This window comes from Apium graveolens, chromosome 7, assembly GCF_009905375.1.
Source record: "Apium graveolens cultivar Ventura chromosome 7, ASM990537v1, whole genome shotgun sequence".
Taxonomy (NCBI): domain Eukaryota; kingdom Viridiplantae; phylum Streptophyta; class Magnoliopsida; order Apiales; family Apiaceae; genus Apium; species Apium graveolens.
The window spans coordinates 248,513,500-248,534,283 of NC_133653.1; the positions used below are offsets into that span (position 1 = coordinate 248,513,500).

The window sequence follows — 20,784 nt, forward strand, 5'->3', positions numbered from 1 at the left end:
TTTTAATAGTACAAGGTTATCATTTTACTCCAGAGTTTACCTGATGATTTCTGTCAACATGTAAAAAGAATTTTATCTACCTATGCCTAATCAAAGGTTTGTATATAGTGATATTAGTTCTGCGTACTTTACCTGATATATAAAATCAATTTAAATTTGACTATCAAGAGACGAAGAACATAGATGATAGCCTCGCGTCACTTCTGAAAAATGATTGAATTTTTTATATTAGTCCGCGTAGAATATGAAGAGTTACCAAGAAATTTGTTAATTTTATGAATAATTTTCATCACCGTCGACTAGGATACAAGTTGGAGCTAGACGACTCTATCATCCTGGCGTCGAGCTATTTTTCCGCAGGTGAATCCCAAATAACCGAATAATATACTATGAAGACGTTCCTTTTAGATGGTTGTATTTAGAAAAAATCATCGTCTCATTCTGAAGATAACTTCTGAAGATAACTAGAAAGAAACAGCATCACTGTTTCCAATGGTGGTGGTCTCAGCCCTCGGAATAAGTGGACTTATATAGCCTATACTCAACTTTCAAATTTATCTGTAATAAATTTGCATTTCATTGTTTCTAATTCATGTCTTAGGACAACAAAATTTGTATCACATGTAGTCAACTTTCAAATTTATCTATAATGAATTTGCATTTCATTGTTTCTAATGTAGGACAACAAAATTTGTACCCTAAACCCTGACAATACTGATATAGGACACATGAACACGCTATGAAACGACACTAATAATTAGTGTTTGGATTCGAAAATTTAATATACGAACACGAAAATACACGAATATGAAAAAACACGAATATAATTAGTGTCGGGTTTGGCTTTCCAATATAGGTACACGACACGGAACGCAAGTACACCGAATAAATAAATATATAATTTTTTAAAAATATATATTTTACATATACATACTAAATACCAAATGTGAATTTTACCTATTCTAAATATATATATATATAATTATAAATACTAAAATATATTTTATTGTTGTTTGACTACGTGAGTGAGCATTTCACCATTTAGTTATCTATTGCATTTATTAACAATTAATATTTTTAGTTTATAATTCGTGTACTTTAGTGTACTAAAGCAGGTAAACACGAATACATTAGTTCCGGATTAGTGTCACCAAATTGGTACACGAATGTAAATCCGGATCGGGTTCGGGTTTAAGATTTGGTACACGAAAACAGTAAAGTACACGAAATGTTTGTACAAGACACGCATCGTTGCCATGTCTAATCACATGTTAATTCTATTTCAAACAGCTTTCTGGACTAAATTTAATCACATAACAAATAGATCACACTCAACTAGATTCATGTTAACTAAATGTTCAATTACACTCTACTGATAAGGCTGTTAAAAGATTTAGATGATTATGAAATAAGCATGTCAGACTTTGATGGCAGTCTTTTGAAGAAATTGACAGGTACAGAAGGCATCTTGTTTCTGAACTTGGGATGGCGCAACCAGTACAGCCCGTGAAGCACTGCAATAACCTGGAAGGGAGTAAGGTAAAACAAGGTTGCCCACATTAGAGCAAATATAATGAAAATGGCTGTTGCTCTTGAATCCCTCCAGCTAAGTATTGCCAGAGCTCTCTCTGCTTGTGTAGCTAAATCTCCGAGTACTGTTTGAACTCTTCCTGCCACACTACGCATCCGATCATACCTCATCCTAATTAGGTCTGTAGGCCGAGAAGATGGAAATGTATCAAATTCCTCATCTAGCTCATCTGGATGTACATTCTCAGCCTGTGAAATTCGTGCATCCATATGAGGAGGCTTTCGGGGCCTGAACTGGTAGTTCCATAAACCAATCACACACAAGTAGAGAAATATTGTAGGTAGGATTAGTTCCGGGTAGCAGACCAGGATCAAGAAAAGTACATGAACGAGACATGTTGTCAAGGGATTTCTCCAGTTGCAAATGCCGTCTAACCATTTCCAGATAGCTGAAACTCCTGAGAGGAGTGAAATTATTCGGTAAAAGTTTGCCTTGCTTCTCCTGAGGCTCCACATGTGATAGTCAACATCAAGCATATACTCAACCGTTTCTCGTCTTAGAGGTGGTTCTGCCCTGCTTAATCGTGCTGCAACTATCTGCATTGCTTGATGTCGAAGCCAGTCAATGTGGCGAACAGATATAGGCTGGACATAGTGCATTTTTGGTAGTAATGGCTTGCTATATTGAGTTAACATGTTAACCCAAGATACACAAGTGAATCGGATGGCTAAATGAAGCTCTCCGTGTTTTTTTAGACCGGAGGGTTGTAGAACGAGCAACGGATAATTATGTGTATAAATTCGATCAATTTCAAGAGTTGATAGACGAATTCTTACCTTCCCGATTTTCTGATCTCTTGCGTCCTCTTTGTTTCCATTAACATGGAAATTGTCAAATACACCAATGGTAATGACTGTGCAAGGATCATAAACTTCCCATGTATACTGTTCATTCCACTTGGGAGACAATGTGTTGAGCAGAGTTCTAGTACGTACCCATTTATTTCCATACTTGGCTACACAATACGCATCTGTACTTCCACCTTCTCTGCTTTTCATTGGTAGCAGATTTTGGGCACTCAGTATCCCTACTTCAAGAATTCCGATTCTTGATTTCCTCAGGTACTTTGATGATGGCTGAAGATCGCTACTAAAATGAGTCGTTTCGTCTAAGACATGGTACCCAACGTCTAAGCAGAGGCAAAGCCGGATTTTGCTAGAAAATTTGACTTCTTTCTCGCCATCTTCATGCACAGAGTGAGAAGGTTTCTGAAGGTTTAACCAGCGAGGATCTGGGAGCTTACTTGAATCCACCCTTGGTGGAATCTCTCTAACTGGTATCATTGTTCTTCCCATATTATCCTCCCTCCCCCCTTCACCGCGGTCTTCAACACTCACAATTAGGAAGTCATCAAAAGGCTCAGACGCTACCAGCATAAGCTCCTCATTCCAAGCAGCATTAACGTTCCTCGATTGGGAAGGCCGGGTGACCCTGATCTGGTGTCCTAGCTGGATTCTGACATAGGGCTGTGGTAGTCTTGTTCTATCAGAAGGCACAAGATCTTGGGCTTCAATAACATGGACACGAAGATAGTACAACTTAGGCGAGAAATAAACCTTTGATCGTGTACTTGCTAGGTTATGATGATTAATATCATGAGCATCACTATGCCATGCCTCGGGAAAAGCCTCATCAGCCTGTGTGCCGAGCCAAACTGCAAGCATAATCTCTCCTTTACCGGCCAATCTATACCACTGAGGAGCCAAGGGACTATCAGGCGGCACCCGAAGAGGCACTTCAACTACATCGAACACCACCTTCCCAACAAAATCATCCTTCCCCAAATCTTTAGTCCTCACTATTACCTCAATTACATTTGACTGCAGCCTTTCCTTAGAGAATGCGAACACGCTGTTCCACATCGGATCCTGGTTATGCTCCAAGTGTTTTGTCAAGCCCCTATAATTTCCCACCTTTACTTCAACATACGGGTCAAGGCTTCCGGTTATATCAATAGCAGGAAGGTCTCTAGCTTTCACCACATTGACGTACAGGTAATGCACTTGTTCCACTAAATCATAAGTACTTGCCATCTTGTCACCTCCCAAATATCCCATCCTTGCTGCCACTGGTGGCCGCGTCTCAACCAACCCGAATTCAGGCTTCTGCATGGGGAACTGAGTTTGCATTACCATAGGTGGCCCAGGTGCTGGCCTTGGTGGCATAAACTGAGTCTTGGTTTCAAGAACTACCGGTTTTTGCATTGGAGGCATAGGACCAGTTGAGCCACCAGTTCCAACAGAGTAAAAAGTTCGAATTTCTTTCTCTTTCTTCTTTTTTATCTTCTGTTTAGTAAAATCAGCAAATTCATCATCCTGAACCTTCTTATTAAACTTTTTAACATTTTCTTGGACTGGAGTTTCTCTACTCTCTGCGCCTTTCACAGTCTTCTCTTTTGGTGATTCAGGTTGATCAGATGAAGCCTCATCCTCGTCTTTGCCATCAGCGAGATACAACCTGAGCGCGATATCACCACGGATATGAGAAAATATACCACGTTTCTCAAGAGGATATCGTTGCACCATTGCCTCCGATTGAGACCGAGGAACTGACAGGCCAGATAACCGAACTCGCCCAAGAAAGTTGTGGTGGCCATGACTAGTATTTTCATTGTAGATGACAACTTCTATAGTTTTTCGAGAAAGATCTTGCAGGTCATCGATTTTGAAGACGAGCTTCTCGTTCCACGAGGGGTTGAGATCCTTAACCTTCGTTTTTGTCCTTTGATTCTGATCATCTATATCTATGTCAACAAAGGGACTTGCTGAGCCTTGCCCGTCTTTGGGCATGAGGTCATTGGCCTCAAGAACTTCAACTACAAGCCTCCCCATAGCTAAATTTCTCTAGAAATATTATGGTAATAAATTGCAAGGGATTAAAAGTGATATGCATCAAATTTCAGGTTTACCCTGCAGTACCAAATATGATTTCTGCTTTATGTTGCAAAGAAAGTGTATAGTGGAGTAAGTTATCATGGTCTAAGGACTAAAGAAATCAGCAAAACTACATTATTACTAGCATTATTTGTGTGTGATCTAGAGGAACTGAGGCGCGTTTCACACTTTTGGTCACATTGTCACCATTCACTTTTCTCAAGTTTTACTTGTGTTTAGCAACATGATAGTCAATTTTAAATGCTGATATGTTCAGTTTTGACTAGAGGGAAACTTAAGTCATAAGATGTGCACTACGGGTATGGGCTGACAATTTTTGTTTGTCAAATTTTATTTTTTCTAAGTATTTTTTATATACTTTAAAAGTCAGAATAATTACATAATACATGTACTAAAAAATCTCACTAACAAGAAAGTTTTGTTGTGAAATAGAAAGTTATGTTGTGAAATACTAGAAGAAGAGATGAAAAAATTATTTGTACCTTTGGATTTAGGAGATATAAGTTAAGAGTTGTAAAAATATAGTTAGGGAGAATTATTATTTTTTATTATGTTTTTTTCTTTTTTGACAACTGCTAAATATATATATATAGATTAATGGTGGAAAATTATGTTGCGAAACTAACTACTATTTTGACTTGCTTGGAAATGTTTGGGTTGAAGAGATTTCGAAAATATAGATTCTTTTAATTTTCTCGCATATCACTAATAAGGATAAATAAATCCTGATTGTGTAATTAAATATTACGTTGATTATACAAGGTGTGGGCTGCTAGGCCCAATAAGAAGATGTATGATATTCAGATCAGGAAGGTTAACATGTTGATCAGGCCTGATGGAACAAAGAAGGCTCAAAACCCTGATTATTTATTAATTTCGTAATTAATTAATAATGGAGAAAAACAGCTATTAAGATAAGTCCTAGTGGAGATATATATCCTTCTAGATTGGCCTCCAAGGAACCTCATAGGATAAGGAATCAGCTTCCTACTTCCTAGGACTCCTAAGTCCATCCTAATTCGGAGACTTGACCACCAAGTCTCCTATACCAAGTCCAATTCAAGGACTCCCACATCTATATAAGGGGCCTCACCCCACATATCAGAACTACGTTTTTTGATTTGATTCTCTAATTCACAGAGATACGAAGGCATCTCGTAAAGGCAGAGTTAAGCTACGAAACACGAGAGCAACCATTAAAGGCCTTGAGTTCACGTTCCTTAGTAATAAATACAGCAATTATATATATATTAGTTTTTAATCCATAACATTTGGCGCCGTCTGTGGGAAGACACAACAACAACCATGGCGAGAATACGGAGAACAATTAGAGCTCTGGAGGAAGGAACACCATCGGGGACAACCCAGGTGATTTCGTCAACCGTGGAGATACCTCCTCACTCAACTTATGCACCTACCCAAGGGGAAGCCCAGATAGGGGCAACTCAACCTCAGCCACAAGGGACGATTCCCCCGGCTATTCAAGGTACGAATTCCCAAGTTCAAAAACTACATGCATCTGTGAACTCTCGACCCATTGGGTACGAGTATTCAACTGTTGTGATCACTAACCCCCCTTATGGGATGCCCCTTCACCCTGAGGTTGGAGGAAATGGACATGCTGGACGGAGTGAAGCACGAGGGCGATCGCCCCCTACATACGAGGTTTGGCTCTTATCCCTGAGGATCGGGAATTTTCTGGTCCTTACACTGAGAGAGACTCCGAATCTTCGGATGATGAAGTAGCCCCAAGAAGGAGACGTGCTGGCAAAGAGCCGATGGCCGATGGAAGCCAACGTCCTCAAAGCACTCAAGGGACGAATCCCCAAGAAGTGCAGGAAAGGATCAGGGCTCATGAGGCTGAGATTCAAAGGCTGAGGCGCGACTTGGAGGCACACCAGACCACCAGACCCCAAGTACCTTCTAGGGGGAGAAATCATCCTCCTGTCATAGACCTGGATGGTCCAGTGCAGAGAAGGGTTGTTGTCCCAAGGGCTGATCCAAGCAATCTTCTTCCCCTTGGAGATCCTGATGATCCTACTCCACCCTTCACTGGAGGAATAATGAATACCCATATCTCACGGAAGTTCAAGATGCCAACTATCAAAGTTTATGATGGCACGGGAGATCCCGCTAATCATGTTAGAACATTCTTTAATGCACTGCTGTTGCAGCCCGTGAATGATGTTATTAAGTGTCGGGCCTTTCCTCAAACCATGTCGGGTATGGCTCAAAGGTGGTATAGTCGCTTGCCCCCAAATTCTATTGCGTCGTTCAGAAAATTAAGCCAGGCTTTTATTAAGCAATTCATCAGCAGGAGAGTTCATGAGAAAAGTTCAGCATCTCTTATGAGCATTGTGCAGGGAACAAAGGAATCCTTAAGAGACTATCTGAATCGTTTCACAAAGGAAGCTTTAAAAGTCCCAGACCTTGATGATAAGGTAGGCATGATAGCACTGCAACAAGGAACTAGGGATGAGTTTTTTAAGATGTCATTGGCCAAAAGTCCCCCTGAAAGCATGTTGCAGCTCCAAGATAGGTCAGGGAAGTATATCAAAGTCGAAGAAAGCATGAGGAAGACTGTAGTGAGTAATAAGCCCACTGGAGACAAGAAGCGGAAAACTGATCTGGAGTATATCGCTAAGGACAAGTATCCTAGAACCGAGCAAAACCCTAATTCAACCCCCAAGAAGGGAGGAGCTGGGCAAAAGTTCACCGAGTACGCTAAGCTGAATGCTCCTAGAAGCCAGATCTTGATGGAAATCGAGAAAGATCAAGATATTCGTTGGCCTAAGCCCCTGAAGGCTGATCCTTCCAAGCTAGACAAGAGCAAGTATTGCAGATTTCACAAAGATGTTGGTCATGACACCGATGAGTGTAGGCAGCTGAAAGATGAAATTGAGTTCCTCATTCGAAAAGGAAGATTGAACAAATACACTGGAGAAGGAGGGGATAGGAATAACAATGGAAGGAAGAACTTTGAAGATCGTAGGTGGGATCAAGACGATCAGGGGCGGAATCCCCAGCCTAGAGGACCGGTTATATAACAATTTATGGAGGGCCACGACCTCGAGGGCCTGTGATAAATACAATCTTTGGAGGACCAACCGCTGCTGGATTGTCCAGAAACTCCAGAAAAGCATATACTAGAGAGGTTATGCATATTGTTGGAAAAGCCCCGAAGAGGGCCAGGACAGAAGTAACATTGGCTTTTGATGATTCTGACCTAGAGGGTGTGAAATTTCCTCATGACGACCCGCTGGTCATAACACCGATAATAGGAAATAGCCCGGTCAAGAGGGTCCTTGTGGATAATGGTGCTTTAGTGGATATCTTACTCCATGACGCCTTTCTAAGGATGGGGTATAACGACTCCCAATTGACCCCAACCGACATGCCAATATATGGATTTGCGGGAGTGGAATGTCCTGTGGAAGGGATAATCAAGTTGTCAACCACCATAGGTCAGGAACCAAGGCAAGCAACGCAGATGTTGGACTTTGTGGTGGTAAAGGCTAGTTCAACTTATAATGCTATCATGGGAAGAACAGGGATACATGCCTTCAAGGCAGTCCCTTCTTCCTACCGTTCAGTTATGAAGTTTCCCACCCGGAACGGGATTGGAGAAGAGAGAGGAGATCAAAAAATGGCTAGAAGCTGTTATGTAGCCTCTTTGAGGGCAGATGGAGTTGGGGGGCAGGTTCTTCCTATTGAAGATATGGATGTCCGAAAAATGATGAGAAGAGAGGAAAGCCAGCAGAAGACCTGGTGTCGATTCCTTTAGACCCCGAGAATCCTGAGAGGATGACTTTCATTGGAGCCACATTAGAGGAGCCCCTTAGAGGGAATTTGGTGAGATTTTTGCAAGAAAATAGTGATGTGTTTGCATGGTCAGCAGCTGATATGCCAGGCATAGACCCGGAGCTGATTACTCACAAGCTAAACGTGGACCCAAACCGGAAGACAGTAAAACAAAAGAAAAGAAGCTTTGCCCCGGAAAGACAAGAGGCTATAAAACAGGAAGTAGAGAAGCTCTTAGAGGCTGGTTTCATTGGGGAGATTCAATTTCTGGAATGGTTAGCAAACCCTGTAATAGTGAAGAAGGCCAATGGAAAGTGGAGGATGTGTATAGACTTCACTGATCTGAATGATGCATGCCCTAAAGACTATTTTCCGTTGCCAAGAATTGATACTTTGATTGATGCCACTGCTGGGCATGAGATGCTGAGCTTCATGGATGGATTTAGCGGATACAATTAGATTAAGATGCACAAGGATGACATTCCAAAGGTATCATTCATCACTGACTTTGGTGTTTATTGTTATCTTGTTATGGCATTTGGTCTTAAGAATGCAGGAGTCGCCTATCAAAGGTTGGTAAATTAAATTTTTAAGGATCTTATTGGTAAGACTATGGAAGTCTATGTTGATGACATGTTAGTCAAGAGTCTAGTAAAGACTGATCATATAACCCATTTGAGGGAAGCTTTTGAGGTCCTGAGGCACCACAAGATGATGTTAAATCCTACAAAGTGTCCTTTCGGAGTAGGATCTGGAAAATTTTTGGGATTGATGGTCTCCAAGAGAGGTATAGAGGCTAACCCCGATAAAATAAAGGCAATCCTGGACATGGAACCACCAAAAACTGTTAAGGATATTCAGAAGCTCACAGGAAGGGTTGCTACGCTGGGACGATTCATCTCCAAGTCAGGAAACAAGTGTTTATCATTCTTCAAGTCACTAAAGAACATTAAGGACTTTGTATGGAATGAGGAAAACCAGAAGGCATTCGAAGAATTAAAGAAGTATATGTCCCAGGCCCCGTTGTTGGCCAAGCCAACTTTGAATGAAGTTTTATTCTTGTACTTAGCCATTTCAGAAAGTGCCTGGAGCGCTGTATTGGTTAAGGAGGAACTGAAAATCCAGAAACCCGTATACTATGTCAGCAAAATTCTGCATGGTGCTGAGTTTAATTATTCAACTATTGAGAAATTTGCTCTAGCCTTGGTGATGGCTTCAAGAAAGTTACGTCCCTACTTTCAGGCTCATCAGATTGAGGTGCTGACAAATCAGCCCCTGAAAAATATCATTCATAGTCCCAAGGCTAGTGGGAGGTTGATCAAGTGGGCAATAGAGTTGGGAGAGTTTGACATTAAGTACAAGCCATGGACGGTAATAAAAGCCCAGGCATTAGCTGACTTCGTGGTGGAATGTACCATAGCCAACCAAGAAGTCGGGGGCAGGAAGATACCATACCCCAAGACAAGGAAGTTGATAATGGGGACAAAAAGAAGGGTGATAAGGAGAAAGAATATTGGGTTCTCTATTTTGATGGAACATCAAAAACAAACTTAAGTGGAGCAGGATTGGTTTTACAAAGCCCTGATGGGTTCTTGATTGAGTATGCCATGAAATTAGACTTCCCAACCACAAACAATGAAGCAGAATATGAAGCCATGATAGCTGACCTCGGCCTAGCAGGGACACTTAGAGTCAAAAACTTAAAAGTCCGTGGAGACTCGAAGCTGGTCATATCCCAGGTAAAGGGAGAATTTGAGGCGAGGGATGATACGATGGCTAAGTATGTCCGCCTAGTAAGGGCTGTGATGACCCAATTCAATGAATGCCATGTTGAGCACATTCCAAGGGAGGAAAATGCTAAGGCAGATGCATTATCAAAGTTTGCTTCATATGAGATAGAAGAAAGTTCAGGAAGTGTGTACTTCCGCATTTTGAAGACACGGAGCATAGATGTTAAGCTTGTAGCTCATGTGGGCTTGGAGACGTCATGGATAGACCCCATTAAGGCCCACATACAAACCGGTTAGTTGCCAAATGATGCTACTGAGGCACGGAAGTTAACTGTTCGGGCACTAAAGTACTCTTTGATAGATGGGATTCTGTACAAAAGATCCTTCGTGGTTCCTTACTTAAGGTGTCTCAGGCCCGATGAGGCGCGCTTGGCTCTTGAGGAAGTACATGAAGGTATTTATGGGCAACACTTGGGGGGCAGGGCCTTGGCTCATAAGATAACCCGTTTAGGCTTCTATTGGCCAGAAATGATGGCCGATGCCAAAGAATATGTGAAGAAATGTGAACGCTGTCAGAAACATGCACCAGTTGTTAAACAACCCCCCGAGATGCTGACCTCTATCAACTCGCCCATCCCGTTTTCCATGTGGGGAATGGATATTCTGGGGCCTTTCCCCATGGCCACGGCAGAAAGGAAGTTTCTGATTGTAGCCATTGATTATTTCACCAAGTGGATTGAAGACAAACCCTTGGCCAAGATCACGACTAAGCAGGTTGCACAATTCCTGTAGGAAAATATTATGTGCCGGTATGGAATTCCCCGTATCCTAGTCACCGACAACGGAACACAATTCAACAATGAGGAATTCAAGAAGTACTGTGAAGAAAATGAAATTGAGTTACGGTTCACCTCTGTTGCTCACCCGCAAGCCAATGGGCAAGCGGAGGTAGCAAATCGAATAATCCTGGATGGACTAAAGAAGAGGATCGAGAAATCAAGAAATAATTGGGTGGATGAGATACTTCCAATATTATGGGCCTATAGGACTACCTGTAGAGTCACGACTGGAGCAACTCCCTTCATGTTGGCATATGGGGCAGAAGCAGTTGGTCCCATGGAGATATCACATTCCTCTCCCAGGATTCAAGCTTTCAATGCTGAGGAAAATGAGGAAGGACAAAGGTTGGCTCTGAAAGAGATATGTCCAATCATGTATGAGGATTTAAGAATAACTTTTATGTAATCTGTTTTGATTTCATTGATATTAATAAAAGACTTGTTTTGTTTTTATTGCGGGCTCTATTTATTTTAAGTGTTTAAATAAGATGTACCACAGTTTAGAGTAAAGCTTTTTATGAATTGTGATGAGATCATAATAATGAGACCTAAAAGATGATAACTCTAAACTTAAATAGTTCCTGGTCGTAGGATTACTAACTGGTAATTAATAATCCGCAAAGATCGGTACATACTATGTTTGCTTCATTATGAAGGATGTCTGTTCTCATAGACATTTGTGTGGTGACACTATAGCTAGTATGTAGGTGCTTATTATAGAATAAGTTCACTGAACATGACTCACACAGCTGAACAACTGATGGAGTTCACTCACGTGTCAGCAGTTGTTCACATAGTGATAGTTGTACAAGTATCCTTAGACTTGAGGTCATCATAGTCATCTTGTGTACACTGAACTATGCTTTGGTTTAGTTCTTAGTCTCCAGGGACAATTATAAGGGCTCTACTGGGTATAGGAATTTGTACACGAAGATAGTGTATGATCAATAAAGGATCTACCCCTTCCAGTGAAGGAAGAGAATGTTCAATGTTAATCCACTTATGCTAGTTCAGGAATCTCTGGCCAGAGTGAATGAAATTAGAAAGGAGTTTCTAATTTACATTAAATAGAACTAAGCATAGTGAATGGGAAAGCAAGTGATTAAATAAGATAAGTTTGATACAAGTTCCATGCCTTGTATTTAATCGTGACATTGCAGGGTAGAAGAAATTGATTGTACGGTAATTACTCACTGAATAGGTTCTTGGTATTCTAAGCAGTGAATTCGTATTGTCTGGATAGTCGCGATATGCTGAGAAGTATCCCTCACGATGTAGAATAAATATGATTAATTAATTAATCATATTTAATGAATTAGAGAATTTATATAGAGAATGATAAAATAGTCGCGATAGTATGATTAATTAATTAATCATATTTATTCTACATCGTGAGGGATACTTCTCAGCATATCGCGACTATCCGGATAATACAAATTCACTGCTTAGAATACCAAGAACCTATTTAGTGAGTAGTTACTGTACAATTAATTCCTTCTACCCTGCAATGTCACGATTAAATACAAGGCATGGAACTTGTGTCAAGCCTATCTTATTTAATCACTTGCTTTCCCATTCACTATGCTTAGTTCTATTTAATGTAAATTAGAAACTCCTTTTGAATTTCATTCACTCTGGCCAGAGATTCCTGAACTAACATAAGTGGATCAGCATTGAACATTCTCTTTCTGCACTGGAAGGGGTAGATCCTTTATTGATCATACACTATCTTCGTGTACAAATTCCTATACCCAGTAGAGCCCTTATAATTGTCCCGTGAGACTAAGAACTAAACCAAAGCATAGTTCAGTGTACACAAGATGACTATGATGACCTCAAGTCTAAGGATACTTGTACAACTATCACTATGTGAACAACTGCTGACACGTGAGTGAACTCCATCAGTTGTTCAGTTGTGTGAGTCATGTTCAGTGAACTTATTCTATAATAAGCACCTACATACTAGCTATAGTGTCACCACACAAATGTCTATGAGAACAGACATCCTTCATAATGAAGCAAGCATAGTATGTACCGATCTTTGCGAATTATTAATTACCAGTTAGTAATCCTACGACCAAGAACTATTTAAGTTTAGAGTTATCATCTTTTAGGTCTCAATATTATGATCTCATCACAATCCATAAAAATCTTTACTCTAAACTGTGGTATATCTTATTTAAACATTTAAATAAATAGAGCCTGCAATAAAAACAAAACAAGTCTTTTATTAATATCAATGAAATCAAAATAGATTACATAAAAGTTATTCCTAAATCCTCATACATGATTGGACTTAGGACATATCTCTTTCAAACTGAACTACACTACTACTGAGAAGGAACTCTTCGCCATTGTCTATGGTTTTGAGAAGTTTCGATCTTATTTGCTTGGGATGAAGGTGACAGTTTGCACTGATCACGCTGCGATTCGCTCTCTCGTCTCGAAAAAGGACTCAAAGCCTAGATTGATTCGTTGGGTTCTTTTACTTCAAGAGTTTGAACTGGAGATTATGGATAGAAAAGGTACTGAGAATCAAGTTATAGATCATCCCTCTCGTTTAGAAGATCCAAGTACAGCTTCACAGGATAAGACAGTGATAAATAAGTGTTTTTCCCGATGAGCAGTTGTTTGGGGTGCAAGAAGAAGAACCGTGGTTCGCAGATATTGTGAACTATCTTGTGAGCAACATTATGCCCTTGGACTTGACTTATGCTCAAAGGAAGAAGTTCCTTCACGAGGTGAAGTGGTACATGTGGGATGAGCCATTTTTGTTTCGACAAGGAACTGACCAAATCATCAAGAGATGTATTCCGTACAGTGAGACGGAGGGTATCTTACGAGACTGTCATTCAACTGTTTATGGAGGCCACTATGGTGGAGAAAAGACAGTAGCTCGTATCCTTCAAGCAGGATTCTTCTAGCCTATATTGTTTACGAATGCGCATCAGTTCGTTTTGAAGTGTGATCGCTGCCAGCGTGTTGGTAATATGTCAAAGAAGGATGAGATGCCTCTTAATATACTTCTCGAGGTTAAGGTCTTTGATGTTGGGGGAATTGACTTCATGGGGCCATTTGTCTCGCCGTACAATAATTAGTATATCTTGTTGGTAGTAGATTATGTCTCAAAATGGGTGGAAGGTAAAGCTTTGCCGATAAATGATGCGAAGGTAGTGCTCAATTTTCTTCACAAGCAGATATTCACAAGATTTGGGACTCCAAGAGTCATAATCAGTGACGAGGGATCCATTTCTGTAATCGCAAGTTCACTGGTATGATGCAAAGATATAATGTGAATCATCGCATTGCTACAGCCTACCATCCTTAGACTAATGGTCAAGTTGAGGTATCTAACAGAGAGATCAAGCATATTCTAAAGAAATTTTATATCCATTGAGAAAGGATTGGTCTTTAAAGCTGGATGAAGCTATTTGGGCATATCGAACAGTATTCAAGACTTCGTTAGGCATGTCACTGTTTCAATTGGTTTATGGTAAAGGATGTCATTTGCCTGTGGAGCTAGAGCACAAGACATATTGGGCTTTGAAGAAACTGAACCTTGATCTGGATGCAGCTGGTAAGAAAAGGATGCTTCAATTGAATGAACTTGATGAGTTTCGACTTCAAGCGTATGAGAATAACAAAATATACAAGGAGAAAGTCAAGAGGTGGCATGATAAGGGGCTAGTGCTCAAATCATTTGTGTAGGGGCAACAAGTTCTTTTGTTCAACTCTTGTCTCCGTCTTTTTCCTGGGAAATTGAAGTCGAGATGGTCAGGGCCGTTTGTTATCAAAACTGTGTTTCCACATGGAGCGGTGGAGATTTTTAAGAATGATCCAGGCTAGGCATTCAAGGTGAATGGACAGCGTTTGAAGCATTACTATGGAGATTCGGCAAACCGTGAGGTGGTTAGTGTCGTTTTATTGTCCACTTGATCTCGGAATTCTACGTCAAGCTAGCGACGTAAACCAAACGCTTATTGGGAGGCAACCCATGCTTATTGTATATTAGTAGGAAACAAAAGAAGATAGAAGGAAGAAAAACTAGATGAAAACACAAAAAAATCAAAAATATGGGACTTTTTTCCAGGAGCACGGCGCGCCCGCGCTGGGAAGCGGGGCGGCCGCGCTGAGCCCCAGAAAAAGAAAAAAAAAAGAAAAACTGAAAATCAGAAAAAAGAGATACAAAAAGCAGTCTATCCCTTTTCTTAACCCCAAATTTTCAACTCTAATTAGCCCATACTCCCACTACTCCCACTAACCTACAATTACTATCCCATAACCCTAATCTAATTCTAATTCTCTATATATACATACACTATTATACATCCATCTCCATATTACTTTTATTCTCTCAAACCCTAAATCTCTATACACACCTCTCTTATCTCAATTAATCTTTTACAATGGCACCAAAGAGAGCCCGCACTCAAAGAAGCAGCAGCACTAACCCCGTTTGCAGATACTTCGAGTGTTGGGGGTGTGAGGCCACGGTTTGTTACTCCGGAGGCTGAAGCGGAGTACACAAGGTTGTTGACTAAGAAGATAGCGAAAAAGAGGGGTTTTCTACCTTCGGGTAACGATGGTAAGCTTCTCGAGATGATCTTGGAGATGGGATGGGTTTTGTTTTGTGAGGCACCCACGGGTGTGCCTATGAGTGTCGTTCATGAGTTGTATGTGAACGGGAAAGCTGATAAGAATGGGTATTCGGTGGTGCGTGGGTTGACAGTGGACTACCACCCGGAGGCTATTCGCAGGGTTATCAACCAACCTGAGAGACAGCCTACTCAGGAGGAGTGGGTTAATAAGACGGGGGAGGACTTTAATTTGGATTTGATTGTGGCTACGCTGTGTATCCCGAAGACACAATGGAAGTTCAAGAGGGGATCGAACGAGTATCTCAATTTCCCTGCTTCATGCATGAACAGGTTTGCTCGTGCTTGGAATGCTTTTATTTGTGCAAATATCATGCCTTCTTCTCATGTACATGATGTGACTGTGGATCGTGCAAAGTTATTATGGGGGATTTTACAGGGAGATTATGTGGATCTCGGTTCTGTTATTCATCAGGATATTTTGTGGTTTTTGCGTGGAGGCACTACGGGGTCTATCCCTTATGCCTCGATTGTGACCGAGCTTTGTCTTGCGGTAGGTGTCCATTGGCCTGCACACGAGCAGCTTCAGTTACCGAGCGTCCCCATTGACAGTTCTACGATCTTGAGCATGCAGGAATGGTTTGGTGGGAAGGCTGACGAGAAAGGACTTGGGTACACCTATGATCATTTTCTGGGTGGCTAGCCGGCCGATCAAACGTATGCTGGTGGTTTGACTCAGGCACGCAGAGCAGCGTGGAGACATCAGATTGGTGAGGCTAGTTCTTCGCAGCAGCAGCAGCAGCAGGAGACAGAGAATAGTGCTGGTTTAGGTTCAACGCAGTATAGGCGCTTGACGAGACAGATGGATGCGATGTATGAGTCATAAAGCAGGTTTACGCAGGATCATACTTAGGCATTGGGTACAGTTTTTCGAGCCACGGGGGTTGACATACAGTGGCCAGTTTTTAGAGAGGATCATGTGTACCCACCTCCTGACACTCCACCCGCGGAGGGTCGTGATCATTCTTCTTCCGAGTAGGTATGCCTTGATTCCTTGCTATTACCTTCACTGAGGACAGCAAAAATTTTAAGTTTGGGGGTGGTAGTTAAGGAATATTTGTGTGTGAGTCCATATAGATGCATATTCATGATAGTTTAGTTCATATAGTTTGCATATTTATCATGTAGTTATTTGTTTTTGTTTTTATTTTACATATTTGTTATCATGTTAGTATGTTGCATATAGTTGCATTGGCATTATTTCATGATCCCTTAGGTTATTTTCTGATTAATTTTTGATGTTGATTCGAGTGTAGTGATGTCGTATATAGGAATGTTAAGTCCTATCGAATTACTAAGTCTCATAGGTTGCTTGAGTGCTAGATCATGATCATGACTTGTTTGTTTGTCGAGGTTTAATCACTTGTTTATGTCTAGAATTTATGTTATTCTCTTAGTGACGAAATGACAAGGATTTTTAAAAATTGGAGAAAAACATTGGATATCAATGCTAGTTGTGGTTAGGCGTCAAATGGTTGGTAGCTGGCTCATATTTATATGAGTAGTCTAGGGTTGAGCGAGATGGAGCGAAACGCACTTGTTCAGAACATGAAAAAAAAGAAAAAAAAAGAAAAAGAAAAAAGAAAAAAAATGTGTTATGCATAATTGATCACGAGTGAGCTCTTTAATACTCGAGTTATTAGGTTCTAGGGGACTTTGTGTCTAGTGACCTAAGGCTTTTATAGTCTGGGATCCGCTAACTTAATACTCGCTACATGGGTATTATTGCATTAGTTTTTTGTGGACCTCACTCATTGCACGATCAAATAAGCATGTTTGTGTTTTTTATGTGTTATCAATAAAAGCATGAATCCTTGTATAACTCTGATAAAATTGAAGTGTTGTTAGTCATTTTGAGTTTATCGTTTATTCTGTTTATAACCTTGTGATTCTCTTGACGAGAGGTGAGTTATGGTTATTGATCTAGTTTCGAAAGTATATCTAATAAGCAATTGCACACACACACTTTTTTGACTTGTGAGTTGATTTGCGGGATTTGATTGAACTTTGTGCGAATAATTGCATTCTTTGAGATGTTGCTCATTGGTTGGTTAAGTTATTCTGAGGGGATCGTTACATTCATGTTAGTTGCATTCATTCATTTTTATTTCTTATTTTTGAGTCTGTTATGATTGAGGACAAGCATCGATTCAAGTTTGGGGGTGTGATAAGTGACATTTATATCCATTTAGAATGCTTCGTAAAGGCTCGAATTGGTATTTTGTACTCAACTTATTTGTGTTTTTGATGTGTTTTTATAGTGTTTTGCATTTCAGGGCATAGTCGAAAGAAGGAATGGATATTGAATTATTTATATGTTGAAAGGGTGTTAAGATGGAGCCTCGGTTGATTGCACACAACGAACCAGTACGAGAAGGTCAAGAAACAAGAAAAATCCAGATTTTCCAGAAGCTCAGGGCGGCCGCGCTACACTTGGGAGCGGCTGCGCTCGTTTAGCAGAAACCCAGGGCGGCCGCTGGATTTGAGCGCGGCCGCGCCAGGTCATTTTCTCAGAATCTTGTTTCTACTTGAATTTTGAGCGTTTGAAAGCCCGGGTCGTCCAGAAGCCTATATATATAAATAAAAAGATGTTTTTCATATAGAAGAGTAAGGAGAGAGCATCAAAAAGACCTAATAGCATAATACAACGAAGGAGAAGAAGATTTTGTTTTTACTTGTGATTCTTTGCTTAAGTTGTAATCTTGGATGCTTGTTTTCTTTGTTGTTTGAACCTAATACTCTTGTTATCGTACTTTGCTATTATTATTCAGTTTACAAAGACTTAGTTTATTTACCATGCTTTCATTGGAACCCATGGTGACGATGAGTTCGGTTATGAACTAATCGTTGTCGTGGGGTTCTAACGGATTTACTTATGGATTTCTATAGTTAATTGTTTTGATACCTAAGTGTGTGGTGATTGTATGATATCCTAGTATTGGTTGTGCTTATTCGTCTTATGTGTGTCGCGTACATACAAGATAGTGTGTTAATCTCTATTGAAGCGATAGTGAATGTAGAGATTTAGAATTTGCCATGCTAGCATAGATTCATGTATTTATTATGCATGATTCGTAGGTAATTTTAACCATATTACTTACCCTATGTAATCACGATAGATAACTTGTTCATTAAACCTTTATGTTTTCAAATTCTATATACATATAGAGTCTCAACATAATTCGTGTCTATTCAGCTTCTATCTTTTGTGTAGATGTCTGGTAGTATGGTATTCGTACAACGAAAGTTGGCGTTTACTAGTTTCGTGTTATCTAATTAGTTGTTATCACCATTGCATGCTAAGGTTAAGAGCAATGACTTTGAATGAAGTATTTAATGAAGTTAGAATCCCATGTTTGTCTCATATAGTTAATTCAATCATTTTTAATCTCTTAGTTAATTACATATTAGTTTAATCTTATTTATAAACATCTCAACTTGTTATTGTCTTAGCATTGAGCGATATCCATACCATTTTTGCATAGGTGCATAATTTTAAGTTAACTAAAAAGAGTCTCTGTAGGAACGAATCTGATTTATATCTTATACTACTTGCGAACGTGTATACTTGCATGTAATTTTAGCGCGTATTTTCGCCCTAACAATGGTTCTGAGTATTTAGTTAATTTCATTTGAGGTTAACAATGATTTTTGTGATGAGTTATATGTACGTGTCACTTGGCCAGAATCTTCTGAAGGTTTTCGTTTGGTTTTGCCAGAGAAGACGACCGGATTTGGTTGACTTTGGCTGAAATCGATGAGATATCGATTGGTTGATGTTGTTGATGTTTTGTTTCGTTTGTTGGATTGAATCGTTTCGACCTTAAACCCTGTTTGAAACAGCTCATATTGACCTTGAACGAGATCGTTGAAGTCCGGGGAAGGCCGCCAAAATTTGGGGAATTCTAAAATTTCATTCGGTGTTCATACTCGACCCGGTGATGTTCTTGGTGACCCATTTTATTTTAATCCCGACCCGAATTTGATCTGAAAACCCCCAACTCCGTTTCCATCAATCTGTTTCTACAGAAATTATAACACCCCCAAATCCGGGGTCGGGGATCCGTGTTGTCACGAGTTCCATTTCCCTTAATAACACTTAATCTTAATAAACAACCAACTACTGTGTACTGTGACCCCACAAAATACACACACACACACCACAAGTTATAGTCTCAGAGATGAATACCAAAACAACACAAGTCATTTTATTCCACAATTATAAACCATTTCACTTTAAAAAGGGTTTCTGAATAATTTGCATATTCTTTGCCATTATTACAATTCATAAATATACATAAGTCTGGTACATCAAAAGTTAAAATCCTAGCCTATTGGTAGATCCTACCTCAGCTATAACGACATCAACGCCTACAGGAAACTGGGGAATGTTTCCTATCCGCTCACGAATTGAAAGTTTGGTCATGTTCATCTTGTCTATCTGTTGTTGTGTGATGAAAGAAGAAAGTAAGGGTGAGCAACAAGTCCACCAAAATAATATGTATAATAATTAACAATATATGAGCATTCTCATAGTACTCATGAAAGTCTTGTTCAAGAAGAATTGAACCAAGTTGATATCTTAAAGCGACAAGTCGCAAAATATTCAGTATATATATACATATATACTACTCAAAATCTTTGAAATCCTCTGACATGTATAATGTACACAGAGTTCCAGTTTATAACTGTATAAAAATATCGTTGTAAGGTGATCTCATATATCTAATCTTGTCTCAACGTTTTTCTGAAAATCTTTGTTATGCATAAGATAATCATTTACTAGATATAAGTTGAAAATATGAAGTTACAAGATACTCCAATGTACTTATACCTTTTCCGAATACTAATTGAACTACCACCGTTCAAGTTATAATTAGTTCATCCCATAGATGAAGCTACAAGACAAAACTTGTATAGAATCAATCTTTGGAATATCATCAAAATGAAATGAAGTTACGAGATACTTCATTTGATGAAAACATCAATTTAAAAACTCGACCCTGCCAACACTCAACAATCGCCCAGCCGTAGCCTTTCTATCGAAGGGCTCTGGGTAGTGTTGCAGAAATATCCAATTGGATGATGAACTCATTACGGGAGTTTGCCGCGCCAGGAAGACCACTCACGATGATCATTCGCAGTAGTGCAACCCCACCATTTTCTACATGTAGAGGAGAACAGTCGGATTTACTTGTCAACCGAACCCTGGACTCCTATGGAATGGACCGTCTTAGCGGAACTTCCAGGCCATTTGGGCCAATATAATAAGGC

General features: G+C 40.0%; 1 protein-coding gene across 1 annotated transcript; it reads right to left on the reverse strand.

The window, feature by feature from the left end:
- Positions 1 to 1,325: 1,325 nt before the first annotated feature.
- LOC141672118 (multiple C2 domain and transmembrane region protein 6-like) lies at positions 1,326 to 4,606 on the reverse strand. The gene has a single exon (XM_074478610.1). It carries the CDS (start codon positions 4,420 to 4,422, stop codon positions 1,402 to 1,404), a length of 3,021 nt encoding a protein of 1,006 aa, XP_074334711.1. The 5' UTR covers positions 4,423 to 4,606; the 3' UTR covers positions 1,326 to 1,401.
- Between the last annotated feature and the right edge of the window lie 16,178 nt (positions 4,607 to 20,784).

Bases quoted from the DNA above. Each gene is read 5' to 3' on its own strand.
- LOC141672118 (XM_074478610.1), bottom strand. From the start codon at position 4,422: ATGGGGAGGCTTGTAGTTGAAGTTCTTGAGGCCAATGACCTCATGCCC.